Source organism: Brassica oleracea, chromosome C7 (assembly GCF_000695525.1).
Source record: "Brassica oleracea var. oleracea cultivar TO1000 chromosome C7, BOL, whole genome shotgun sequence".
NCBI lineage: Eukaryota > Viridiplantae > Streptophyta > Magnoliopsida > Brassicales > Brassicaceae > Brassica > Brassica oleracea.
The window spans coordinates 36,290,820-36,311,348 of NC_027754.1; the positions used below are offsets into that span (position 1 = coordinate 36,290,820).

General features: G+C 37.9%; 3 protein-coding genes across 3 annotated transcripts; 1 reads left to right on the forward strand and 2 right to left on the reverse strand.

Moving 5' to 3' along the window:
• Positions 1-472: 472 nt before the first annotated feature.
• Positions 473-3,746, reverse strand: LOC106301607 (F-box/LRR-repeat protein 3). Its single transcript, XM_013738054.1, has 7 exons — positions 2,671-3,746; positions 2,428-2,553; positions 2,256-2,360; positions 1,610-2,009; positions 1,405-1,534; positions 1,032-1,326; positions 473-932 (listed from the first exon to the last, which is right to left on the reverse strand). The coding sequence occupies exons 1-7, from the start codon at positions 3,289-3,291 to the stop codon at positions 687-689; spliced, it is 1,923 nt and encodes a 640-aa protein (XP_013593508.1). The 5' UTR covers positions 3,292-3,746; the 3' UTR covers positions 473-686.
• A 3,388-nt stretch (positions 3,747-7,134) lies between these two features.
• LOC106306330 (topless-related protein 3) lies at positions 7,135-13,729 on the forward strand. The gene is made up of 25 exons (XM_013742905.1): positions 7,135-7,436; positions 7,708-7,887; positions 7,981-8,094; positions 8,259-8,417; positions 8,518-8,692; positions 8,781-8,922; positions 8,993-9,105; positions 9,201-9,339; positions 9,419-9,528; positions 9,643-9,712; positions 9,793-9,866; positions 9,955-10,050; positions 10,128-10,220; positions 10,575-10,702; positions 10,792-11,026; positions 11,099-11,269; positions 11,356-11,430; positions 11,568-11,702; positions 11,788-11,898; positions 11,980-12,159; positions 12,300-12,428; positions 12,563-12,658; positions 12,743-12,925; positions 13,032-13,195; positions 13,336-13,729. The coding sequence occupies exons 1-25, from the start codon at positions 7,357-7,359 to the stop codon at positions 13,535-13,537; spliced, it is 3,354 nt and encodes a 1,117-aa protein (XP_013598359.1). The 5' UTR covers positions 7,135-7,356; the 3' UTR covers positions 13,538-13,729.
• Positions 13,730-14,746: 1,017 nt separating this feature from the next.
• Positions 14,747-20,066, reverse strand: LOC106302127 (kinesin-4-like). Its single transcript, XM_013738648.1, has 19 exons — positions 19,762-20,066; positions 19,360-19,526; positions 19,106-19,240; positions 18,797-19,021; positions 18,643-18,714; positions 18,359-18,427; positions 18,038-18,238; positions 17,817-17,898; positions 17,625-17,720; positions 17,340-17,516; positions 17,139-17,245; positions 16,832-17,010; positions 16,583-16,744; positions 16,248-16,501; positions 15,964-16,127; positions 15,675-15,872; positions 15,392-15,609; positions 15,092-15,292; positions 14,747-15,002 (listed from the first exon to the last, which is right to left on the reverse strand). The coding sequence occupies exons 1-19, from the start codon at positions 19,892-19,894 to the stop codon at positions 14,888-14,890; spliced, it is 2,955 nt and encodes a 984-aa protein (XP_013594102.1). The 5' UTR covers positions 19,895-20,066; the 3' UTR covers positions 14,747-14,887.
• Between the last annotated feature and the right edge of the window lie 463 nt (positions 20,067-20,529).

The following is a 20,529-nucleotide window of genomic DNA, read 5'->3' on the forward strand; positions in this document are numbered from 1 at the left end:
ATATAAATTAGTATATAGGTTAAAAACAGATTGCATACCATTATTATATCTAATGAAAGATGTTTGTGATATAGATTGACCCCAAGAAAAATGTTGTGGTTGTTTTAAAATCTCTTGATTCTAATGTTTTATATGTTTGAGCACAAAAATTAATCATTGTTTTGTTTGGAAATATATATATATATAATAGTATAATTTTTTTTCATAATTATTTTAACGTAGTTCTAGTTTTCTAAAAACAGAAATATAAGTGTTTCTTATGTGTATATTTGCATTGTGTTATGAGGTTTCTATATCATATTTCCTTCAAGTTTTATTTACAAGAATGACTTGTATGATATTTATCCTTTTGAATAAATATGTTTCATGTTATTGATCTTTTAGCTTTCTTAACCCTGTGATATGCCTTAAAACTCTTGATCCCTTATTATCCATTGACATTGCGAGCCTTGCACGACAAAACTTCTCAAACTAAAAAAAAAAACAAAATCCCATCATCAAAACATTTAGGTGATAACTTTTGAAAACTGAGTTCCTCTACACAAACAATGTTGTAAGATAAGACAAAAGCAGTGTAGACAACAAAATACGGATTCACATTAAAATGTTACTAGTAAAGTTCCACTGATTATAACGACTACAACAATCTACCAAAGCAAGAAACGATCGTGTATTTTTTTTTGTCTTCAGTCCCATCTAATTCGGCAACCACGAGCATGAAGCACCTCGAGCAATTCAGATGAGAGCAAGAATCTGAGAGGTGCGAGAAGTTTAAGCTTCTTGAGCCTGTTGCAACATGCTCTTAGAGCAAACTCAAACCCTTCCACAGTCACACGGTTCAAGTGGACTAAGTCAACGTCTTGAACCCGACTCAGATTGCTCATCAACATGCATAGAGCCGTATCAGAGACAGAGCAATTGCACAAGTTTATCTGCCAAACCAACCAAACACACAAACGCAAAGAATCAAAACATGTTTCCATTAACCAAACCGAATCAGTTTAGCACACCAATGCTCTTCCTTTTTTTACCTGTCTTAGGTTTCTTGAGAAGTACGCAAGCGCCCAGAAGCCTGAGTCATCGATATTCTCACATTGCTTGAGGTCCAAGTAAGCCACTTTCTTGCAGCCGCGCGCAATTGCAGATAGACCAGTACCAGTTATATTCTTTATCCCTCGAAGTTCAAGGTGAGTCAGATGTTCTAGCTGGCGGATTTTCTCAGCCCCAGCGTCTGTTAGTTCACCGCAGTAGGATAGAATGAGCCGGTTCAAGCTCTTGCAACCTCTTGATATAGCTGCTAAACCATCATCTCCAAAACCAGCACATCTGCACTCAAAAAACATTAATTAAAAAACTTTCCATCAAGAATAGCTCAAAGACTATTCTACAAGGAATGTTAATTACCGGTATAGATCAAGTTCTAGAAGCTTCGAGCATTTGGAGCCAATATGAAAGATCCCTTTGTCTGAGATATTTGCGCAGAGGCCAAGTTTCAATCTTATAAGATTCGAACATTTTGAAATATACTCGAGCCCTGCAGTAAGATACCATAACTTGTAAGATCAAGAAACACATTTAGAGTTTGATTTGACATGTATCTTCTCTTTACCTCTATCATTAACGCCATCACAGTCAGTAAGATCAAGTTCTTGAAGACGCTTGGAGTAACATCCAAGCGATTGAAGACCTTTTTCAGTTATCAAATGACAAGACTCTAGCTGCAAACTCTCCAGGTTCAGACAAGACTGAGCTACAGCAGAGATGGCTGCATCCGTCACAAATCCACAGCACGCCAAGTTAAGAGCTTTCAGGTTGGAGCAGTTGCGTGCAAGTCCCATCATCCCAATGTCAGTCACACCTACACATCTGCTCACTCCGAGTTCTGTTAAGGCTCTACAGTTAGAGGCTAAGGTTAACAGAGAGGAATCAGAGACGCGAGCTCCATCGATCCATAGAGTCTTGAGATGCTTCAAAGCTTTGATGTTGTGTAAGAAGCTCGCGGATATTTCCTGTGGAATCACAAATCATTAAATCGAAACATTTTTTGAACAATTAGTAATGTTCAAAAAATTGCTAGGCGCTTTATATGAGATTATTGATTAGGCGGGAGCTTAAACCGATTTTTTGAGAGCCTAGACAATTTTTTTTTAAAAATCGCTAATGTCCGATTTGCTGACTAGGAATACGCCTATGCCTAGACCGATTTTTAAAACACTGACAATTAGTATAATTTAAGGCATGGATTATGAACTTACGGATACACAGTGACTGGCTTTAAGGTGTTGAAGATCAGGATGGCCTTTGAGTATGGAGATTAAGCTGGACGAACTCACACGATCACACCTTGTGACATCAATCTCCTGTTTAATAGTTCTTACCAGTTAATAAATAATCTTTTAAAAAATGATTAAAGCTTTAAAATAGTACCTTTAGTGAAGGAGAGCCATTCTCAAGATAGTGTAACCCAGCATCATCTATCAAGGGGCAGCTTACCATATCTAAAACCTCAAGCTTTGGTAGTAAAGCTATGGAGCGGACTGAATCATTCGTGATCTGAATCCAAATCACAACCAAGATAGAAACTTTACACCCATTTTCATAAAGTTTTCAACTTTATGCCAATAGAAAACCTTAAAATAGAGTAAAGAGGAGGGAAGCTTTGAGACGAACCTTAAGATACGAAACATCGAGGGACTTCAAGTCTTTACATTTCTTACAGAGAAGATCAATCCCAAGATCAGAGATCTCCATACACCACTTCAAGCTAATCTTGTTAAGTTTACTGCACCCGACGACGATCCTCGCCAATCCGACGTCGCTTAGGCTCAAGCATTTGTCCATCTTCAGCTCCCTGAGCCCCGCCGCGACGGAAAGCGCCGCCGCCTCCCTGTCGCCGAACGCCCAGCAGTGAGACACGTCGACTCGCTCCAGAGCGCGGCACAGACGAGCCAGCGTCTCCAGTCCCCTGGCTCGAACCGCGGTGGCCCGGCTGAGGTTGAGCGATTTCAGGCGCGACGTCGAAACGGCGCCGTCGAGGGCTATGCGTAAAACGGCGTCGTCGTCGAGTTTGGGGCACACGGAGAGGTCGAGGGAGGAGAGGTTCGGGTACTTGAAGAGAAGCGCGGGGAGGAACTCGACGCGGAGGATTCGGATCGAGGTTCGGCTCAGCGAGTCGACTCGGTGGAACTCTCTGCTGACGAGTCGCCATGTTTTCCGACACGGCGGGTCCAGAAACCCGTAGACACGAACCAGGAGATCTTCCGACAAAGCGGATAAAATGGAATGCGACATTTGCAACAGAACAGAAAACAGACAAACAGAAACAGAGAAGAATGTGTTTGGAATCAGACAAGTACGGATCTTTCTTTTTTAAGTCGGAATGAAGAGGAAGACAGCTCGGAGATAGAGTAGATAGTGGTAAACCGGTTGGATCGGGATTCGGTTACGGGTTTTTAGTTTCCGGTTCATCACTCTGAGATTAGTCACGCCTTTCGGATTTTCCGGTGGGGAAAAAAAGCTAAACCGAATCTCTCTCGTTTCAATTTTATTTTTCCGATGTCAGTTTTATAAAGAGGGGGAAGAAAGAAGATTAAGAAATGACGGAAGCGCCCCTAACCGTATTAACAAACCACGTGGCCATATCCGAGAGGCTTATGGTGCTCTTAATCGTAGGATCAGGAGCAGATGATAACTACGTGAGTCGTGACTGTACCTAAATTAGGTCTGAAGCCTCTGTGGGGGGTCCCAGTTAACGTGCATCGACCGTACCTATCTGTTTAAACCCAAACCATATCATATAAACGAAATATATAAACGAAGAAGGCATCTTCCAGTGTGACGTGGAAACACGCGGGATCGTCGTGGCGGATCGTAGATCCAATCTGAACCGTTCAAGAAGGGTTAAGTGGGACCCGGAAATTTACTATAATCAAACGGTGACGTGCAAGAGTTGGAATGCTCTTTATAAAGCATTTAAATCTAATCTGAAAGCTTCCAACGTCACGTATTAGCACATCTCGATGAAGCTTCACGTGTCGGTTGTAATATCACAATTTGAATTAGTATATCTGCTTTTTCATGTTTTAACTTATATTGATGAGTTCCAAGAAAAGTATTTGAAACTATTTCCAGCTCTAAATTGAATGTTTCATTCTGAAAATGGATCATGTATGTACTTTGTGTACGGTTCTTCAGAAGTTGACATATGTTTTAGACATAGACATGCATACGTGAAGAAACTATTATATCCGGATTTCCTCACTGGATTATTGAAAGAAAGCTATACTTTTTTTTTTCAAATGATAATAAGAAAAAAAAAAAGCTATACTTTAGAAAATATGTTAGTATAGTGATATACTTTTAGGTTTATTCGGTGCCGGTCTTGATAAAGCTCCCAGAAATTTACAAAAGATTTACATATATACCAAAATTTATATAAAAGTTTTATATAAAATTTTACTAAATTATCTATAGTCCCTAAAATTTCAGAACCCATTATGAGTTTATTGTTACCTTTTTAAGATTTTTGTGCATTGTTAAATATATATAGTAATTTCATAATAATATGGGGCTTATTTGTGATATAACCCAAAAAAAAGTAAAATTAGTTTTGTAGAAAGAGGATAGAAAAAAATAGGAAGAAGAAGAGGAGAAAATGTGTGATTTTGGTTATATAATGAATTATGGATTTTTGTTTGGTTATATCACCTAATTTCCTTACTAATATATTTGGATGTGAAGTCACATAAGCGTTGATGCTAATTTGCGTACTTTATGTTTGAAAAAAATACATATATATATATATACGGGCTGGCATGTAATGTAAGATATCTTGCTATATAACACTGGAATATACGAATATGCTCGTCTATGTGTGTGAATGTGAGTACATCTTATTCAGATTAATGTGGGCTTCAGCAGGAGGTAGAACTAATATGAGTTTAATTTTGTTTGACTAATGTTCAAAAACTCATATTTGTTCCACCACCTGTCAATACACACTTAAGCTTAAAATAAGATAGTTGGTACATTATCTTTGGCTTCTTCTTCTTTTATTTCGAGTTGTTTTATACACAATGGTAGGCTATGCGTTTAAATTTCGAAAATCTTCCAATTTTTCCTTTCTTATATAACTAGTTGTTTGGATATAATTCGGATTATGATAATCTACGCATCAATTAATTCGAATATTTTCGTGTAGTTATAATAAGTATAGTGACTATACTATATAGTTTATTAGTTTGAACATTTTTAGTTTTTTTAGATAAAAGCCAATATTAAATGATGGTATATAATGTAAATCTGTTGGCTGTGATATACCTGGCCAGGATAAGAGCTACCCGACTTGAGCCTAGAATAAAATAAGGTAACGACAAAGGTGAAAGACTAACCTTCATTTACAAGTTGTCGAGGTTCTCCCTTCTCACGTTCTTCTACTTCGTTGACTTTATTTTGTTGACCATTGGCTTGGGTAGGACCGATGGACCAAGATTTTTATATCCCTATAAGCCTTTATCCTCTATTTTAAATACCAGTCACGTAAAATATATATGTTTTATCATATTAAAATCATGTTTCATGCAACTTGGTGTTCTTACAAGACCAACAATATAGAAAAGAAGTGTCTTCACGTCCAGATTTATATACATTCGTATAAATCAAGAAGAGAGATTTTGAATAAAATCTTTAAACAAAAAAATATCAACAAGTGATATAGATTTTAAAATAATTAAGATATATAACGAAACTGTAAACCTTAACAGAAAACCTTAAACCTTAAATTTAGCAAAAAAAAAAAAAAAACTGTAAACCTTAACTGGAACTGTAAACCGTAGAGAAATATATACGTAATACAAACATGGTGATATGGAGAGACGAGTTTCTTTTCATATGATATAACACTGATTGATTTTTAAAACAATGTGAAGAGTTTGGGGATTTTATACAGGGAAAACTTATGATGATGATGATCACATTTTATTGGTGTTAGCCTACATCGAATCTGCAGATTTTGTTCATATGATGACATCAAATGCAAAGATGAGTTCATTGTCTTCCCAAAGAAAGAATACGAATCTATGCCATGTGTCACCTCAAATATTATGGTCCATATAAAACTTCAAAATAGTTATCATACAGTATACGTGCAAGTTAATACAAGTTCATTTTTGTTCCACTATTCCAGTTTAGTATAGATTCTACCGCATATGTTCTCTACTGGTCATATTTATATCACCATATCATGTGTAAAGGTTGGAGTCATCGTCTATTTAGATTTGCTGTTTTAGGATCTCTGGTCCTAGCAAGCAAAAGGGATCACAAATTCAAGAAATTTATTTACAAGGAAATGAAACTAAACCAAATTATGTCAAGTCTATTAAATGAGAATTAACAATTAGCAATAAAGAACAGAAACTCCACACTTGGGTTCACTAGAATGTTCCCGTTTTATCAACATGTGTTATATTGAGAGAAATTTTGTTTTATGGTCTCTTTAATGTCCATTTTTTCAGCTTATAACTCAATCAAACACTGAGACGTATGGATCAACTCATGATAGCTGCGAACAAAAAATGCTTTTCAACTTTAAAAATGAATGTCACAAACGCAACGCTATCTGGACTCAACAAGGCTATCTTCTTTGTAACTGTCCAACCCAACTTATATAAGCAAGGCTTCTTAAGGCGTAGCCCATTAAAGTTACCCAAAACTCTCAAGGCCCACCACGAAGGATAATCAAAACATAGCCTTAAAATAATCGTATTGTATTCTGTGTAGTAACTGACACGTTCTAGGAGTTTAAAAAGGTAAGTAGAAGAAAGAAAATGAAAAAAGCCAAAAAGAAAAGAAAAAAACAAACAAGAGCGCATCGAAAGCTGAGAGCGACACCACAAGAAAGAGAAACGTGGGGACCAGAAGGGACGTGTGCACAGAATATTCACCCCATTTGAATTTTGTTTTCGAATCCGCCACTCCATCTCATACCCCGCCTATCACTCCATCTCGAGATACGCTGCTCTACCTATCATATAACCGAACTTGCTTATCACCGAGGCTTACTCCTCTTATATCTGATAAGTCGGTAAGATAATGGAAGACCTTTCTCTGCAGGAATAAGAAGGCGTCCAAGAAAGCAAGCGAGGTCAAGTTTCTCTTTCTCTCTTCTCTCCTCCTTTTATTTATTCTCCTCCTCTCTCCATTTTCAAGCTCTTTCTCAAAACCCTAGAAATTTCTCGATTTCGTTAGATCTTTCAGAGCTCTCTCTCTCTCTCTCTCACCGAGCTCTCGGATTCGTACGTAATCGTGTACCTTTTTGTGTGGTTCTGACGTCAGATTTGAGATTCAGAGCTTTGGAGAATGTCGTCTTTGAGCAGAGAGCTCGTCTTCCTCATACTTCAGTTTCTCGAGGAAGAGAAATTCAAAGAGTCTGTGCACAGGTTCGTATATTATATAGTTATGTGAGATTGTTGCTTTGGTTTTATATTAATTACTCTGTGAAAAGATTGATTAGTATATAAAACCCTGCAGTTTTTTGTAATTAAAATCATTGTTCTTGTAATAAAAAGTTGTATTTGAATTAATTAAAATTATAAAATTAATTTGGATTTGAATCAGACAAGACAATACTTGTGTCTGGTTTTTTGATGTTTGGTAATGAAAGGGGTTTTTTCCTGATTTGGTAAGTGTTCTTTGTTGTTAATCTTGTAGGCTGGAGAAAGAGTCTGGGTTCTTCTTCAATACGAAGTACTTTGACGAGAAAGTGCTCGCGGGAGAGTGGGATGAAGTTGAGAAGTACTTGTCTGGGTTCACCAAGCTTGATGATAACAGATACTCCATGAAGATTTTCTTTGAGATTAGGAAGCAGAAGTATCTCGAGGCTCTCGATAAGTATGTGTATATAAAAAACAAAGCTATGCCTTATCTTGTTTGGTGGTTTCAGAGTGTGTGGTAGATATATCATTCTTTTGTTTCTTTGTGCAGGCAAGATAAGGCAAAAGCAGTTGAGATATTGGTGCAGGACTTGAGAGTCTTCTCCACTTTCAACGAGGAGCTATACAAAGAGATTACTCAGCTTTTGACTTTGCACAACTTCAGGTACGAGATATGGTTATCTACTTAAGCTCTGTAGATTTTCTTTTTAAGATAAATGTTTAAGTTTCAAGTTCTTTTTTTTTTTCCAGTTTAAATAATCAATAGGAATGTGAATGAGGGTGTGATAATCTATAATATTCAGGAATTTGATTCTCTATCAAATGCAGGGAAAATGAGCAGCTTTCCAAATACGGAGACACGAAGACTGCTCGGACCATAATGTTAGGAGAACTAAAGAAACTAATCGAAGCAAATCCTCTCTTTCGTGACAAGTTGACGTTCCCTACTTTGAGATCTTCGAGACTGCGGACTCTGATTAATCAAAGGTGAGTTCCTTGTTTTCTTTTCTCCTCACGTCCATAGTATATGTTACTGGCTAGGTTTGCATGCCTTGGGATTTTATTGTGTACATGTTCTCCTTTGCAGCCTTAATTGGCAGCACCAGCTGTGCAAGAATCCTAGGCCCAACCCAGATATTAAAACACTATTCACAGACCACACATGCGCAGTTCCGAACGGTCCTCTGGCACCTTCACCAGTCAATCAGCCCGTTACTACTTTGACAAAGCCAACAGCTTTTCCGTCCCTTGGAGCTCATGGTGTAAGAAACCTCAATGCTTGACTCTGCTTTATTCATGTTTTTTTTTAATCTTTATAAATATTTTGAGGAACTCTGTGTTAAATGTTAGCCCTTTCCTCCTGGTGCTGCTGTTGCTGCTGCTGCTAATGCTGGCGCTTTAGCTAGTTGGATGGCTGCTGCTGCCTCTGGTGCTTCTACTGTCCAAGCTGCTGTTGTCACTCCTGCGTCCATTCCTATGCCTCAGAATCAAGGTTGGTTTGTGAAAGGTCTTTGACACTTTATTTCCTTCTAAGGCTGACTAATTAATTTTCTTCCAAAAAGTGTCAATCTTGAAGAGACCAAGAACACCACCAGCAACTCCAGGTGTAGTAGATTATCAGAATCCCGACCATGAATTAATGAAGCGTCTCCGCCCTGCCCCATCTGTAGAGGAGGTGACTCAAATTTTACTTTTATTTTTATGGAAAGTTGTTTGTATGATTGTTGCATTTTTTTTTCTCAAAAGTTGTAACCATTATTCATTTTGCAGGTGACATACCCTGCACCTAGGCAGCATGCTCCTGCATTGTCGCTGGAAGACTTGCCGTTAAAGGCGGCTCTAGCGTTGCATCAAGGGTCCACTGTGACGAGCATGGATTTTCACCCTATGCAAAATACGCTACTTCTTGGTATGGTGGTTTTGAAACTTCTAAACCATTCCTGTTATTTGTTCTTTGGCTTTCTGATGACCATTTGAGTTACCACCAGTCGGATCCGCCACCGGAGAAATCACGTTATGGGAACTAGCTGTTCGAGAGAAGCTGGTTTCAAAGCCATTCAAAATATGGGATATGGCTAATTGCTCACCTCCGTTGCAGGTTTGTCGTTACTGCTATTAAATTTTGTAGTTTGTGTGTTTGATCTAACAGTCTTGATTTCAACTTTTGGTTGTGCAAGAATCTTTATACTTATCATTTTTGTGACTCATTCAGGCTTTGATAGCTAAGGAAACACCAATGTCTGTCACCCGCGTTGCATGGAGTCCAGATGGAAATTTCATTGGTAAGTTCCGTTTCATGCATTGTGGGATTCTAATTGGTCTCTGGTCTCTGGTCTCAGTCTCAGTCTTTTTTTTTGTGCAGGGGTTGCATATACGAAACATCTTATTCACGTGTATGCTTTCTCTGGACCTAACGAGCTTCGCCAGCATGCTGAGGTGAGCATACGTTTTGATCCGTACGATAAGCAGTGCGATGTAATAATATATCCCATTAAACTTAGATCACGTTTTTTTAAACTCACAGGTTGATGCCCATATGGGTGCTGTGAACGACCTGGCTTTCGCTAATCCAAACAGGCAGTTGTGTGTAGTTACTTGCGGAGATGATCAGCTAATCAAGGTGATAAATGAATCACAGGGTGTCCTTGTTAGACGTCTTTACTGCAGCTGTCTTAACTTGATTGATGTGTGGAACAGGTATGGGACGTTTCAGGTCGGAAGCATTTTACCTTTGAAGGTCACGAAGCTCCTGTTTATTCCATTTGCCCTCATCACAAAGAGAACATTCAGGTGTGGTATTCTATCATCTATGATACTGTTTTATCGTCTGTTTCAAGAACACTTAGTAATTAATAACTAGTAAAAGGAATAGATGGGATAAAAGGAATAATAATTAATAAAATTTAATGGAATAGAATTAGCATTCCACTTGTTTCAATACTTTTTTTAACGTGGAAGATTTATCAAAGAAATGTTGTTGTTTTTTTCTGAAATCTCATGGAATGATATGGAATGAAATGTAATGGAATTAAGCATTCGTGAAGATTTTATTCCATAAAATTGCATTCTAGTTTGCACCCTAGAAGTAGATGACATAATATCATACAGTAGATTCAATATATCACGTTCTTATTTGGATTTCAGTTCATATTTTCAACGGCCATAGATGGGAAAATAAAGGCGTGGCTTTATGATAATATGGGTTCCAGAGTTGACTATGATGCTCCCGGTAAATGGTGTACTACAATGCTTTACAGCGCTGATGGGACCAGGTACGGCTTTTGTCCAGCTTACGGCCTATCAAATCATTCTCAATTCTTCTTACCTAGTTTCTAAAATGTTAAAGTTCTTTCTTCTTCAGATTGTTCTCTTGTGGAACGAGTAAAGATGGAGATTTTTCCCTAGTTGAGTGGAACGAAAGCGAAGGATCAATTAAAAGGACCTATCTTGGGTTTCAGAAAAAGCTGGCAGGTATGGTTCAGTTTGATACCTCAAAGAACCACTTTCTGGCTGTTGGTGAAGATGCGCAAATCAAGTTCTGGGATATGGACAACATCAATGTTCTGACTAGCACTGATGCTGAGGGTGGACTTCCGGTTAGTCCCACAGATTATTTCCCTTTTACTTCGTCTTTTTTAGATTTGGATGCTAACTTGTTTCAACTTCAGGCTCTTCCTCGTTTGAGGTTTAACAGGGAAGGAAACCTTCTAGCAGTTACTACGGCAGACAACGGGTTTAAGATCCTAGCAAACCAAGCTGGTTTCCGATCTCTGAGAGCCATGGAAACCTCAGCTTTTGAAAAGATGAGGACTCCAGCAGATTCTTCTTTAATTAAAGCTGTAACGTTTCCCAACTTTGTGGTATATATATTTCCTTTATTTACATAGCAAGCTGCCTCGTTTACACATTTTTGATTTTCTGTTAGGTTCCTGGTGCTCCTGTTGCATCTGTCAGCTGTAAAGTTGAACTAGGCTCTCCTGTTAGACCCTCACCAATGCTGGTAAATCAATACATTAAATGTTATTTTCTCTTAGCCATTTTTATTAATCACTATTTTACTGTTGAGAAAATGAAATTAAATTCCATTTGTGTTACATTCATAGCTAATGTTTTTTGTTGTTGTGGCAAACCCTTAAGAATGGAGGTGATCCGTCAAAGCCAAGAGTAGATGACTCAGCAGACAAACCAAAACCTTGGCAATTAGCTGAAATATTGGACCATGCCCAGTGTCGCCAGGCCACTTTACCTGATACCACTGGTTCTTCCACAAAGGTTTGCTCAATTAACTTTGCCAAAAATGTTTTATATTTAGAAAAAAACCAAGGCTTATGTTTCTCCTGTTGCATGGCTTTAACAGGTCGTTCGGCTTCTGTATACGAACTCCGGCGCCGGAATCTTGGCACTTGGTTTTAACGGTATTCAGAGGCTCTGGAAGTGGGTTCGCAATGAGCAAAATCCTAGTGGAAAGGTAATCATCATAAAATAGGGTTGGAGAGAGAGATCAATGCATGTTGTGTACGGTTTTGTTTAAGTACCGTTTATCATGCAGGCAACAGCCGCTGCGGTTCCTCAGCATTGGCAACCAAACAGTGGTCTTCTCATGACCAACGATGTCTCTGGTGTAAACCTTGAAGAGGCCAACCCCTGCATCGCTCTCTCTAAGAACGACTCATATGTCATGTCGGCTGCTGGAGGAAAAGTCTCGTTGTTCAACATGATGACTTTTAAGGTATGTATATATCTTCGTGAACACATGAGCTTAAAAAGAGTACTAAAGCCACAATCTCTAGCTGAAAATGTTCGGTTACTAGTATACTAGAAAACTCTTTTGGTGGTTCTAATATTTAAAGAAACCTGTTGGCCCTATAGGTGATGACAACATTCATGCCACCTCCACCTCCATCATCATTTTTGGCGTTCCATCCTCAGGACAACAACATCATTGCCATTGGAATGGAGGACTCCACCATTCACATCTATAATGTCCGAGTGGATGAGGTAAGTAGTCGATAGTGCCAACCATTAAAACTTGTCAATGGTTGTTATAGCTTCACAATTGATTTCTTCCTTGCTAGATATTGCCTTTAAACTATATGAACGACCTCACTCCACTTCCATTTGTGTTTCATCAGGTCAAGTCAAAGCTAAAGGGTCACCAGAAACGCATCACTGGCTTGGCATTTTCTACAACCCTCAATATCTTGGTTTCATCTGGTGCTGATGCACAGGTGTGTTGCTGTATCATGTATTAAAAATATCTCAACCCGTTAGATTATCTGATTTATGAAGATGCTTACTCTGTCTTCTCTTAGATATGCTTTTGGAGCATTGACACATGGGAGAAGAGAAAATCCGTTGCAATACAAATGCCAGCAGGAAAAGTCGCCATTGGAGACACGCGTGTTCAGTTTCACGTGGATCAGATCCGTATCCTTGCAGTCCACGAGACACAGCTAGCGATATTTGATGCTTCCAAGATGGAATGTATCCGACAGGTATAATATGAGATCATCTCTCTAAATCCATATATGGAAATGCAAGATTTTAATTATTTGTTCTGAGTTTTGTAGTGACTTGTGTTTTGTTGTTTTCATGTCACAGTGGAATCCTCAAGACTCGTTGTCTTCTCATATATCTTCAGCAGTGTATGCATGTAACAGCCAGTTGATCTACACCACTTTCCGTGATGGTAACATTGGAGTGTTCGACGCAGACACACTTGGATTAAGATGCCGTATCTCTCCATCCGCCTACTTGCCTCAAGGGTAAGTGCTTTATCCAACGTTTCATTAGCTTTTTTAAACTTAAATCAGTGTAGGATTCCTTCTTGAATCTTCTTATTTGACTTGGAAAGACTTTGAAACATGACATTGGTTCTCTATATTAACTCTCTTTGGTGTGACAGGAACCAAGGTTTGTCTCCTTTAGTTGTGGCAGCTCACCCGCAAGAGCCAAACCAGTTTGCGGTCGGTTTGAATGACGGGACAGTTAAGGTGATAGAACCTACTGAGGCTGAAGGGAAGTGGGGTATGGTTCCACCCTCTGAAGCTATCAACACTTCAACATCAACTACAAGCAACCAAACTCCAGAACAGTTACAAAGATAAACAAACTTCTATGACATATATTAATCCATGTTATGAATCTCAAATCTTTCCATATTGTTACTTCATGTTGGTTGTTTAGTTAGCGTTGTGATTTTTATTTAGGTTTAGGGCAGTATTTTTAGATCTTCATAAATGTAGCCTTAGTTTCAAGGTTGTTAAGATACTGAAATTGGTAAGATATAAAGTTTGTAATACTATTTGGCATGAAGAAATTTCTTAGGATATTTTTTTAAAGCTTTTGTCACAAAAATAACCTTCAATAAAAAAAATGATCAAAATAAGTTTTATTAAAAAGTAAAAATGTATTTTTATCTTAAGTTTAACTAATCTATACTTACGTTTATAGATAAGGAGTGGGTTTTTGTGGATAGGATTTCAAGTTTTAAAAACTAAAAAATAAATATTAAAAATTTCAAAATAAAAAAGGACTATTTGGTTATTTTATTTCTTGAGTGCTATTTTTGTGATAAAAACTTAAAAAAGTTATTTGAGAGAATTGCCCGTTTGCAGATTTCAAAACTATTATTCCCTTTGTTTTGTTAAATAAAAGTTTCGATAAAAATATTTCACAATAATTTTTGAGAAATTCCCTATGATATTTTTTTTAAGTTTTTGTCACAAAAATAGCTTTTAACGAAGAAAATGACCAAAATAAGTTTTATTAAAGGGTAAAAATGACCAAAATATGTATTTTTATCCTAGGGTTGACTAATCTAAACTTAGGGCTTAGAGTTAAAGGTTGGAGTTTTAGGATAGAGTTTCAAATTTTTTAAAAATAAAAAATAAATCTTAAAAATTTCAAAATAAAAAAAAACTATTTTGGTCATTTTTAGGGTTATTTTTGTGACAAAAACTTAAAAGGGCTATTTGTCAGAATTGCCCATAATTTTTTATGTTTCGATGAATTTTTATAATGATAAATTCTAAAGTTCAAAAGAATTAATAGAACTATTATTGGTTTAAAATTATTAAAAATCAGTGTTTATGATAAAATTTTAATGTCTTTTGAATGTGTGAAAACATTAAAAAGAAATTAAGGAATGTTTTGTTAAGTCTGTCTGCAAATTCTTGTGATATATGCTTTGAATGATCACAAGAATTATTTTGTTAAATCTGTCTCCCCTTTTTACTTGGTTAAACAAAATCAAATTATATATGCATACACATAAGTGAGAAAACCAAAAGAAGATTGTATAAAAGGAATGATTCTTTGTACACTCGAAACAGCAAATTTGAGATTTTGTCTTTCGAACAAACAGAGAGAGCCTGCTCACAATATACAAAAACAAATCTTTTTTTTTTCTTTCGTCTCATTGATATAACTCTTTACAAAAACTAGTGAAAACATGTTCACTTGCCTAAACTCAGTCTGCGTCTTCCATCTCTGGTTGGTCGCTGCGGCTGCGAACTCACGGTGTTAGGAGGTCTCTTGCTTGGTGCTGGTATCAGCGATGGAATTAAACTTCTGCCACAGGAAAAGACAAAGGTTCCTCATCAAGTCAACAACAGAAAAATATACTACAAACAGTCAATAACATTTTATAGATGTATTACCTGGTTTCTGAGACTTTGGTCGTTTTTGGCTTAATTTTCTTTGGTTTGGGGTTTGCTGAACTTTGTTTATTAGAAACTCTGGGCACATTCACTTGAACGTTCAGTCGCCACATCAAATCAGAATCTGAGCAGTCGCTTGCTACGCCATCAGATTCGTTATCTGTAATACTCTGCACTTCGAAATCTTGTTTCCCACCGTTTCTGTCATTTTAAAAGATGTTAGATCAACAATAATAAGGTTTAGATAAAGATATAAAGTAGGAAAATGGTTTTTGGCTAAGTGGAATGTAAGTAACATACAGTTGTTGAGGAGTCATTGACTGGTAGAATTTATCCGGGGAAAGTAAATTATCATCTTGATTCAACTCTGTGTGCTTATCTATCCACTCCCCTGACTTAAATTCTCTATCCTCTTCGTTTGTGTCGAGAGTTTGCCTCGGCCAAGACGGAATAGAAGACTTCATTAGCTCATGGAGATCTAAGCTGTGTCTTCTTGAAGATGCAGTATCACTAAAAGCCTGCATATAATATACACAAATGTCATGAATTGTTGAGCAACTTTGTTGAAACAAAGCATACATACCTCTGGTCCACTTAGATCCATAACTTGGGGCCTAAGGTTGCTTGGTGCGTTTCCCATGGTAGGAAGTTTGGGTCGAAAGACAGGAGTTTCAAGTGATCTTCTTCTCGATATTCTCTGGTTTTGTGGTGGAGCGGTTGGTTGTGCCTCGTTACCATTACCATTTCCTTTCCTCGCTAGAGCCATTTTAAGATTAGCAATCTGAAATCCCCGATAACATAATCATATCAGTGACACGATACTAATGGCCAAGATGAACGAAAACAGCAAATATGGTCTTAGTGTATTAGACCTGTTCTTTAAGCTCCTTGACCTCTGAGTTATCTTTGTTCACACGAGCAGCGCCTAGCTCAACACTCCCTACTCGTTCAGCAAACTTCAGAGTGCTAATAGTTTCTCCAACAGTTTCAGCTTCTGGACTAACGTGGACAAACATAAGCGTCTTGGCTGATCCTCCTGATATAACATACAAACAGAAGTTGCGATGAAAATAAGTATATGTTTTGTATAAGATCCGAGTGCGAGTATATACACATACACAAATGCAACGAGTTATGAGGATTTTGAGAATTTTACCGAGGGAGTCCTGCAGCAGCTGGGTGAGTTTACTGTTTCTGTAAGGCACGTGAGAATTCTTCTGGGAAAGTGAAGAGATAACATCTCCAAGAGCCGAAAGGGACTTGTTGATGTGTTGAGCCTCCTTCAGCCTGTCTCCAGTCACCTCGGACTTGTCCACTCTCTCGCTTCCTGCAAGATCAACCAGATGCATAGAACCATGGAGGATAGCACCGGACGTGAGGTCTCTGCCTTGAACATGAACAGTGACACAGCTGCCAAAAATAAAAAGAATACTGGGGTTAGAACGAGTTATGCAACGGAGTACTCAGGAAAGAATAAAAGGAAAACCAAACCTGTGAGATCGACTACTTCTATCATTCATGGCTGTAGAGCTCACTGCACGGTTCATTTGTCCCACATCCATCAGCTGTATAACGTCAGCCGTCGATGAGACAGGCACTAGATTTGCTTCCGGAACGTTAATTCCATTGTGCGAGTTGTTTCTGATTTCCAACGTAATCAAGAGTTAAGGATCAACAAAATCAAAATATCTCATAGTTCTTGAAAGATGACTAAACAGTAAAGCTAAATCGAAAGGATATCTTTTAGTCTGGCCATCTGTGGCAAGTAGATCTCTGACTTGCTCGTTGTAAATTTCAAGCATCTGAACCGATATTTCGTAGCTGGTCGTGTCTTTTCTTTGATCCGATAAGAGAAACAGGTCTGCTAGGGCCCTATAGTTCACACCTAGGCTTTCTTCAGTCAGTTCCTTAGGCCCTGACTAGAATAGTTCGGAAATTTAGGAATTTGGTGTTGTAGAAAGATTCCAAAAACTCCATAGCATATTGAATCAACAACAATCTAATCATCTACGAATGATCGCACGACAAGTATAGTAGCAGCTATTACCATGGTAAAAGTTTTCCCAGACCCGGTTTGGCCGTAAGCAAAGATGCAGACATTGTAGCCATCAAGAACCGACCGTACCAAAGGCTGCATGTCTGAAAACACTTCCTCTGAAGAACCAAGGATTCATTTCACTAATGTTATTCACAGATAAACAGACTCAAATAAACATTATAGGACCATAAAATTAAGGCCTTCTATAACCTTGTGTTGCGGAAGGACCAAAGACTTTGTTGAACATGAATGGTTTGTGTCCTTCTTTCCCATACTTTGATGGCACTCTGATCGTGATAGTCCCTTCTTCTATGTTTTCCACGGTACTCAAACTAGTTGGTTGGCCGGGCATGAATGGCCTAACCCGACAGTACACCCGTATGTTTCCTAAGAAATACCAAGTGTGAGGTCTTTACGCAGATAAAGGGACTAAAAGGAACTGATTCAAGATCCTACAAGTTTACTGACACAAATCATTTTGTTCTGTGAAGTTACCTTTTAGGTCCTGCACTAGGTTGTACAATTTGCGGTTCTCTTCAAGAACTCTTTTGTATCCCGTAGCCGCGTAAGCTAAACCGTTCAAATGCGTGCCTGTGTGACAGCCCAAAACGATGACACGTTATGTTTTCACTAAATAAACTTGAGGGCTGAACAAGGACATATCAAGAACATGATCTGAGTTGACACCTAGGTGAAGAAAGTCTTCTTGATACTTCTTCTGCAGTAGTTTCATTCCCGTTTTCGTAGTGTATAAAGTTTGCTTCAATTCCTGCAGGCATTTAAACAAAACTCAAGCTCCTTCTAACTTGTGAAAGCTATACTGGGAATAGAAGATACAAAAAGCATCCATTTTCACAATATGGTGTTAAATCTCTGAAAGCCATAAAGTGGCAACACAATGGAAGTACCTGAATGTGCTTTTCTTGATTTAGAAGAATTTCCTGTTCTTCATAGTGTTCAGAATTTATACTTTGAATCTTTTCTTCTACGACCTGTGACGGACTATTGTCTTCTGCTTCCTCATGTTCTCTGATGTCACTCTGCTGAGACTGTACCACTGTCTCGCAAGATGAATCATCTTCTGGAATATGCTTTGAACTTGATTTCATCTGAAAAGAAAAATTAAAAGGCAGTTTCATAACATCAACGAGACAGATTAAAAACTTGGACTGACAGAACTTTTCCACTCCAACGAAAATAACATCATGATTGACCTCACTTGCCCTCACCATTTCATTTTGGATTGACAACCGCTGTTGGATTTCTTCCATAACTTTGTGCAACACAGACTCTACAACCTGAGCAGGTTAAAGTAGAAAAGAAATCAGAATTTCCGATAACAATTTGCGAAATAGCATCTACTAGTCTTGCTAACAATTGCTGAGCCTAAGATTAAAGCTAGATAAACATCAGCTCAGTTTAATCTCCTAAGAAGATTGAACAGATCAATTCCAAGAAGAAAGCGTTCAATCAACAAAGACAACTGCAATAAACTAAAAAGATGAGTTCTTACCCTTGGAATATCTTCATGCTTTCTTTCTGAGATAAATGAGCGAACAAGCGCGTTGATAGACCTAGAATCACCCTGCAAAGTAAAACAGAGATACTTTTGTCAACAACAACCACAAACTACGCCATAAAAACCAGCATTTCCACTTTTCACTCACTTCTTGCCCAACATCAGAACACGCAGGTTGATCAGTCGATGGATGAGTTCTCGACATGGAGCTCATGAAGGGCTCTGAGCTTTTTCTCAGAAATGGTTTTCTGGATCCGAAATTATTCTTCATGTTGGATCCATACCTAAACGGACCGGTTCCACCTTTCAATTTCCACTCGCTGTAAGATTTAAGTGCAAGTATGCAGTTCACTATCCTTATAGACTTTCCTCCCTGAAAAGAAAATATAAATTACAACAAATCAATGATGGAAAAGCTACTCGTCTGCATCTTCTTCAAGACTTCACTATTTTCTACCTTCTCCATGTCAGAAGCTTCAAATGATGGCAACCCCAATTCCTCTACAGCAACTAGAAAGTTCCTGATGTTTTCAAAGTACTGGAAAGCACAGAGTGCAGCTCCATCTGCAACATCATCAGGCGCTTCAACAACCTGTAAGAAGATGCTTTTAATCGATTCTCCACATAAATCAACACAATCTTTCAAAGTAGAGCGATCTGAGCTATACATCATCTATAAACCCAAATTTCATCTATGTCAAGAATTTTAACCTTTGAGACGGATCCAGGACTAACTTTGTTAAGAACATTGCAAAGCACGATCCCACTTCGCAACCCAAGCCTAAAATCTTCTTCTGAAGGCTCAGCGGGAAAATCTCTACCACCAGAAACTCCGATCATTTCTTTAAGCCACCCGGCAGCTTCGTATCTTCTTAGAGCTACACAACAAAGATTCATAGAGACTTAAAAAATTTCGATGTGCGCCTAGAGGATCTCTCTAAACAAAGGCAATTCCATCGCTTAAACTCAAAAAGTTATTATGAATCGACGAATTTAACCAGATAGATCCTATTCTCCATAAAATTCAGCAACCACGCTCCAGATTTTAATAACAAAATTGGACGATGAAGGATCTAACGAAAACACACACGATAAGGTCGGTGAGAAACTCACAAGATTCCTCGACTCTCCGGGGAACCAACAACCCAGCGTCGCTTGATCGGCTGCTATGCTGTTGAAGAACATCTTCCACGATGGATACTACTGAAAACGAAACATCATTCATCTCCGATGTCGTCGTCGCCATCTGCAGGGGATGCTTCGAAGCGATGGATAGTTTTCGTGAGAATGGTGATGGCTGTTTGTTTAAGGGGAGGAGAATCTTATGTGAGGAAGAGAGAAAATTGCGGTTTATATAAAAAGGATCGCGACGGAGGAAGAGAAGAGAAGGGTCTCTCTCTCTCTCTCTCTTTTGAAATGTAAATTTTCCCTCACTTTCTCGCTCACACTTTCTCACCCCTTTTTTCTCGCTTTCTTTTCGATTAAAAAAATAAAAATAAAAATCTAGCGGACGGGGAGAAAGAGGCGCTACACCCTCCGAACCTGTCCTCCAAACCTCCCGCTTCGGTTTCTTTCCTTCTAGGCTATTTTTTTTTCTTCCATATCAAACATTAGACGACTACATTATCGTAGATATATTTTATTTTTCAAACCACAGAAAGTATATAGTATATTAGAATTTTTGAAAAATTGTTAGGGTACTATTAATGGATATGAAATTATAAATGTATAAATAATATCATATACAATTCTATTTAATACATTTCATTTTATTACAAGTTACCTATTTCTCTATCATTTTAACACTCATTGAATAAACAAGCACTAAATACTGCTGGATAAATCAAATCAAATCAAATGATATGTTAACTTCCATTAGTT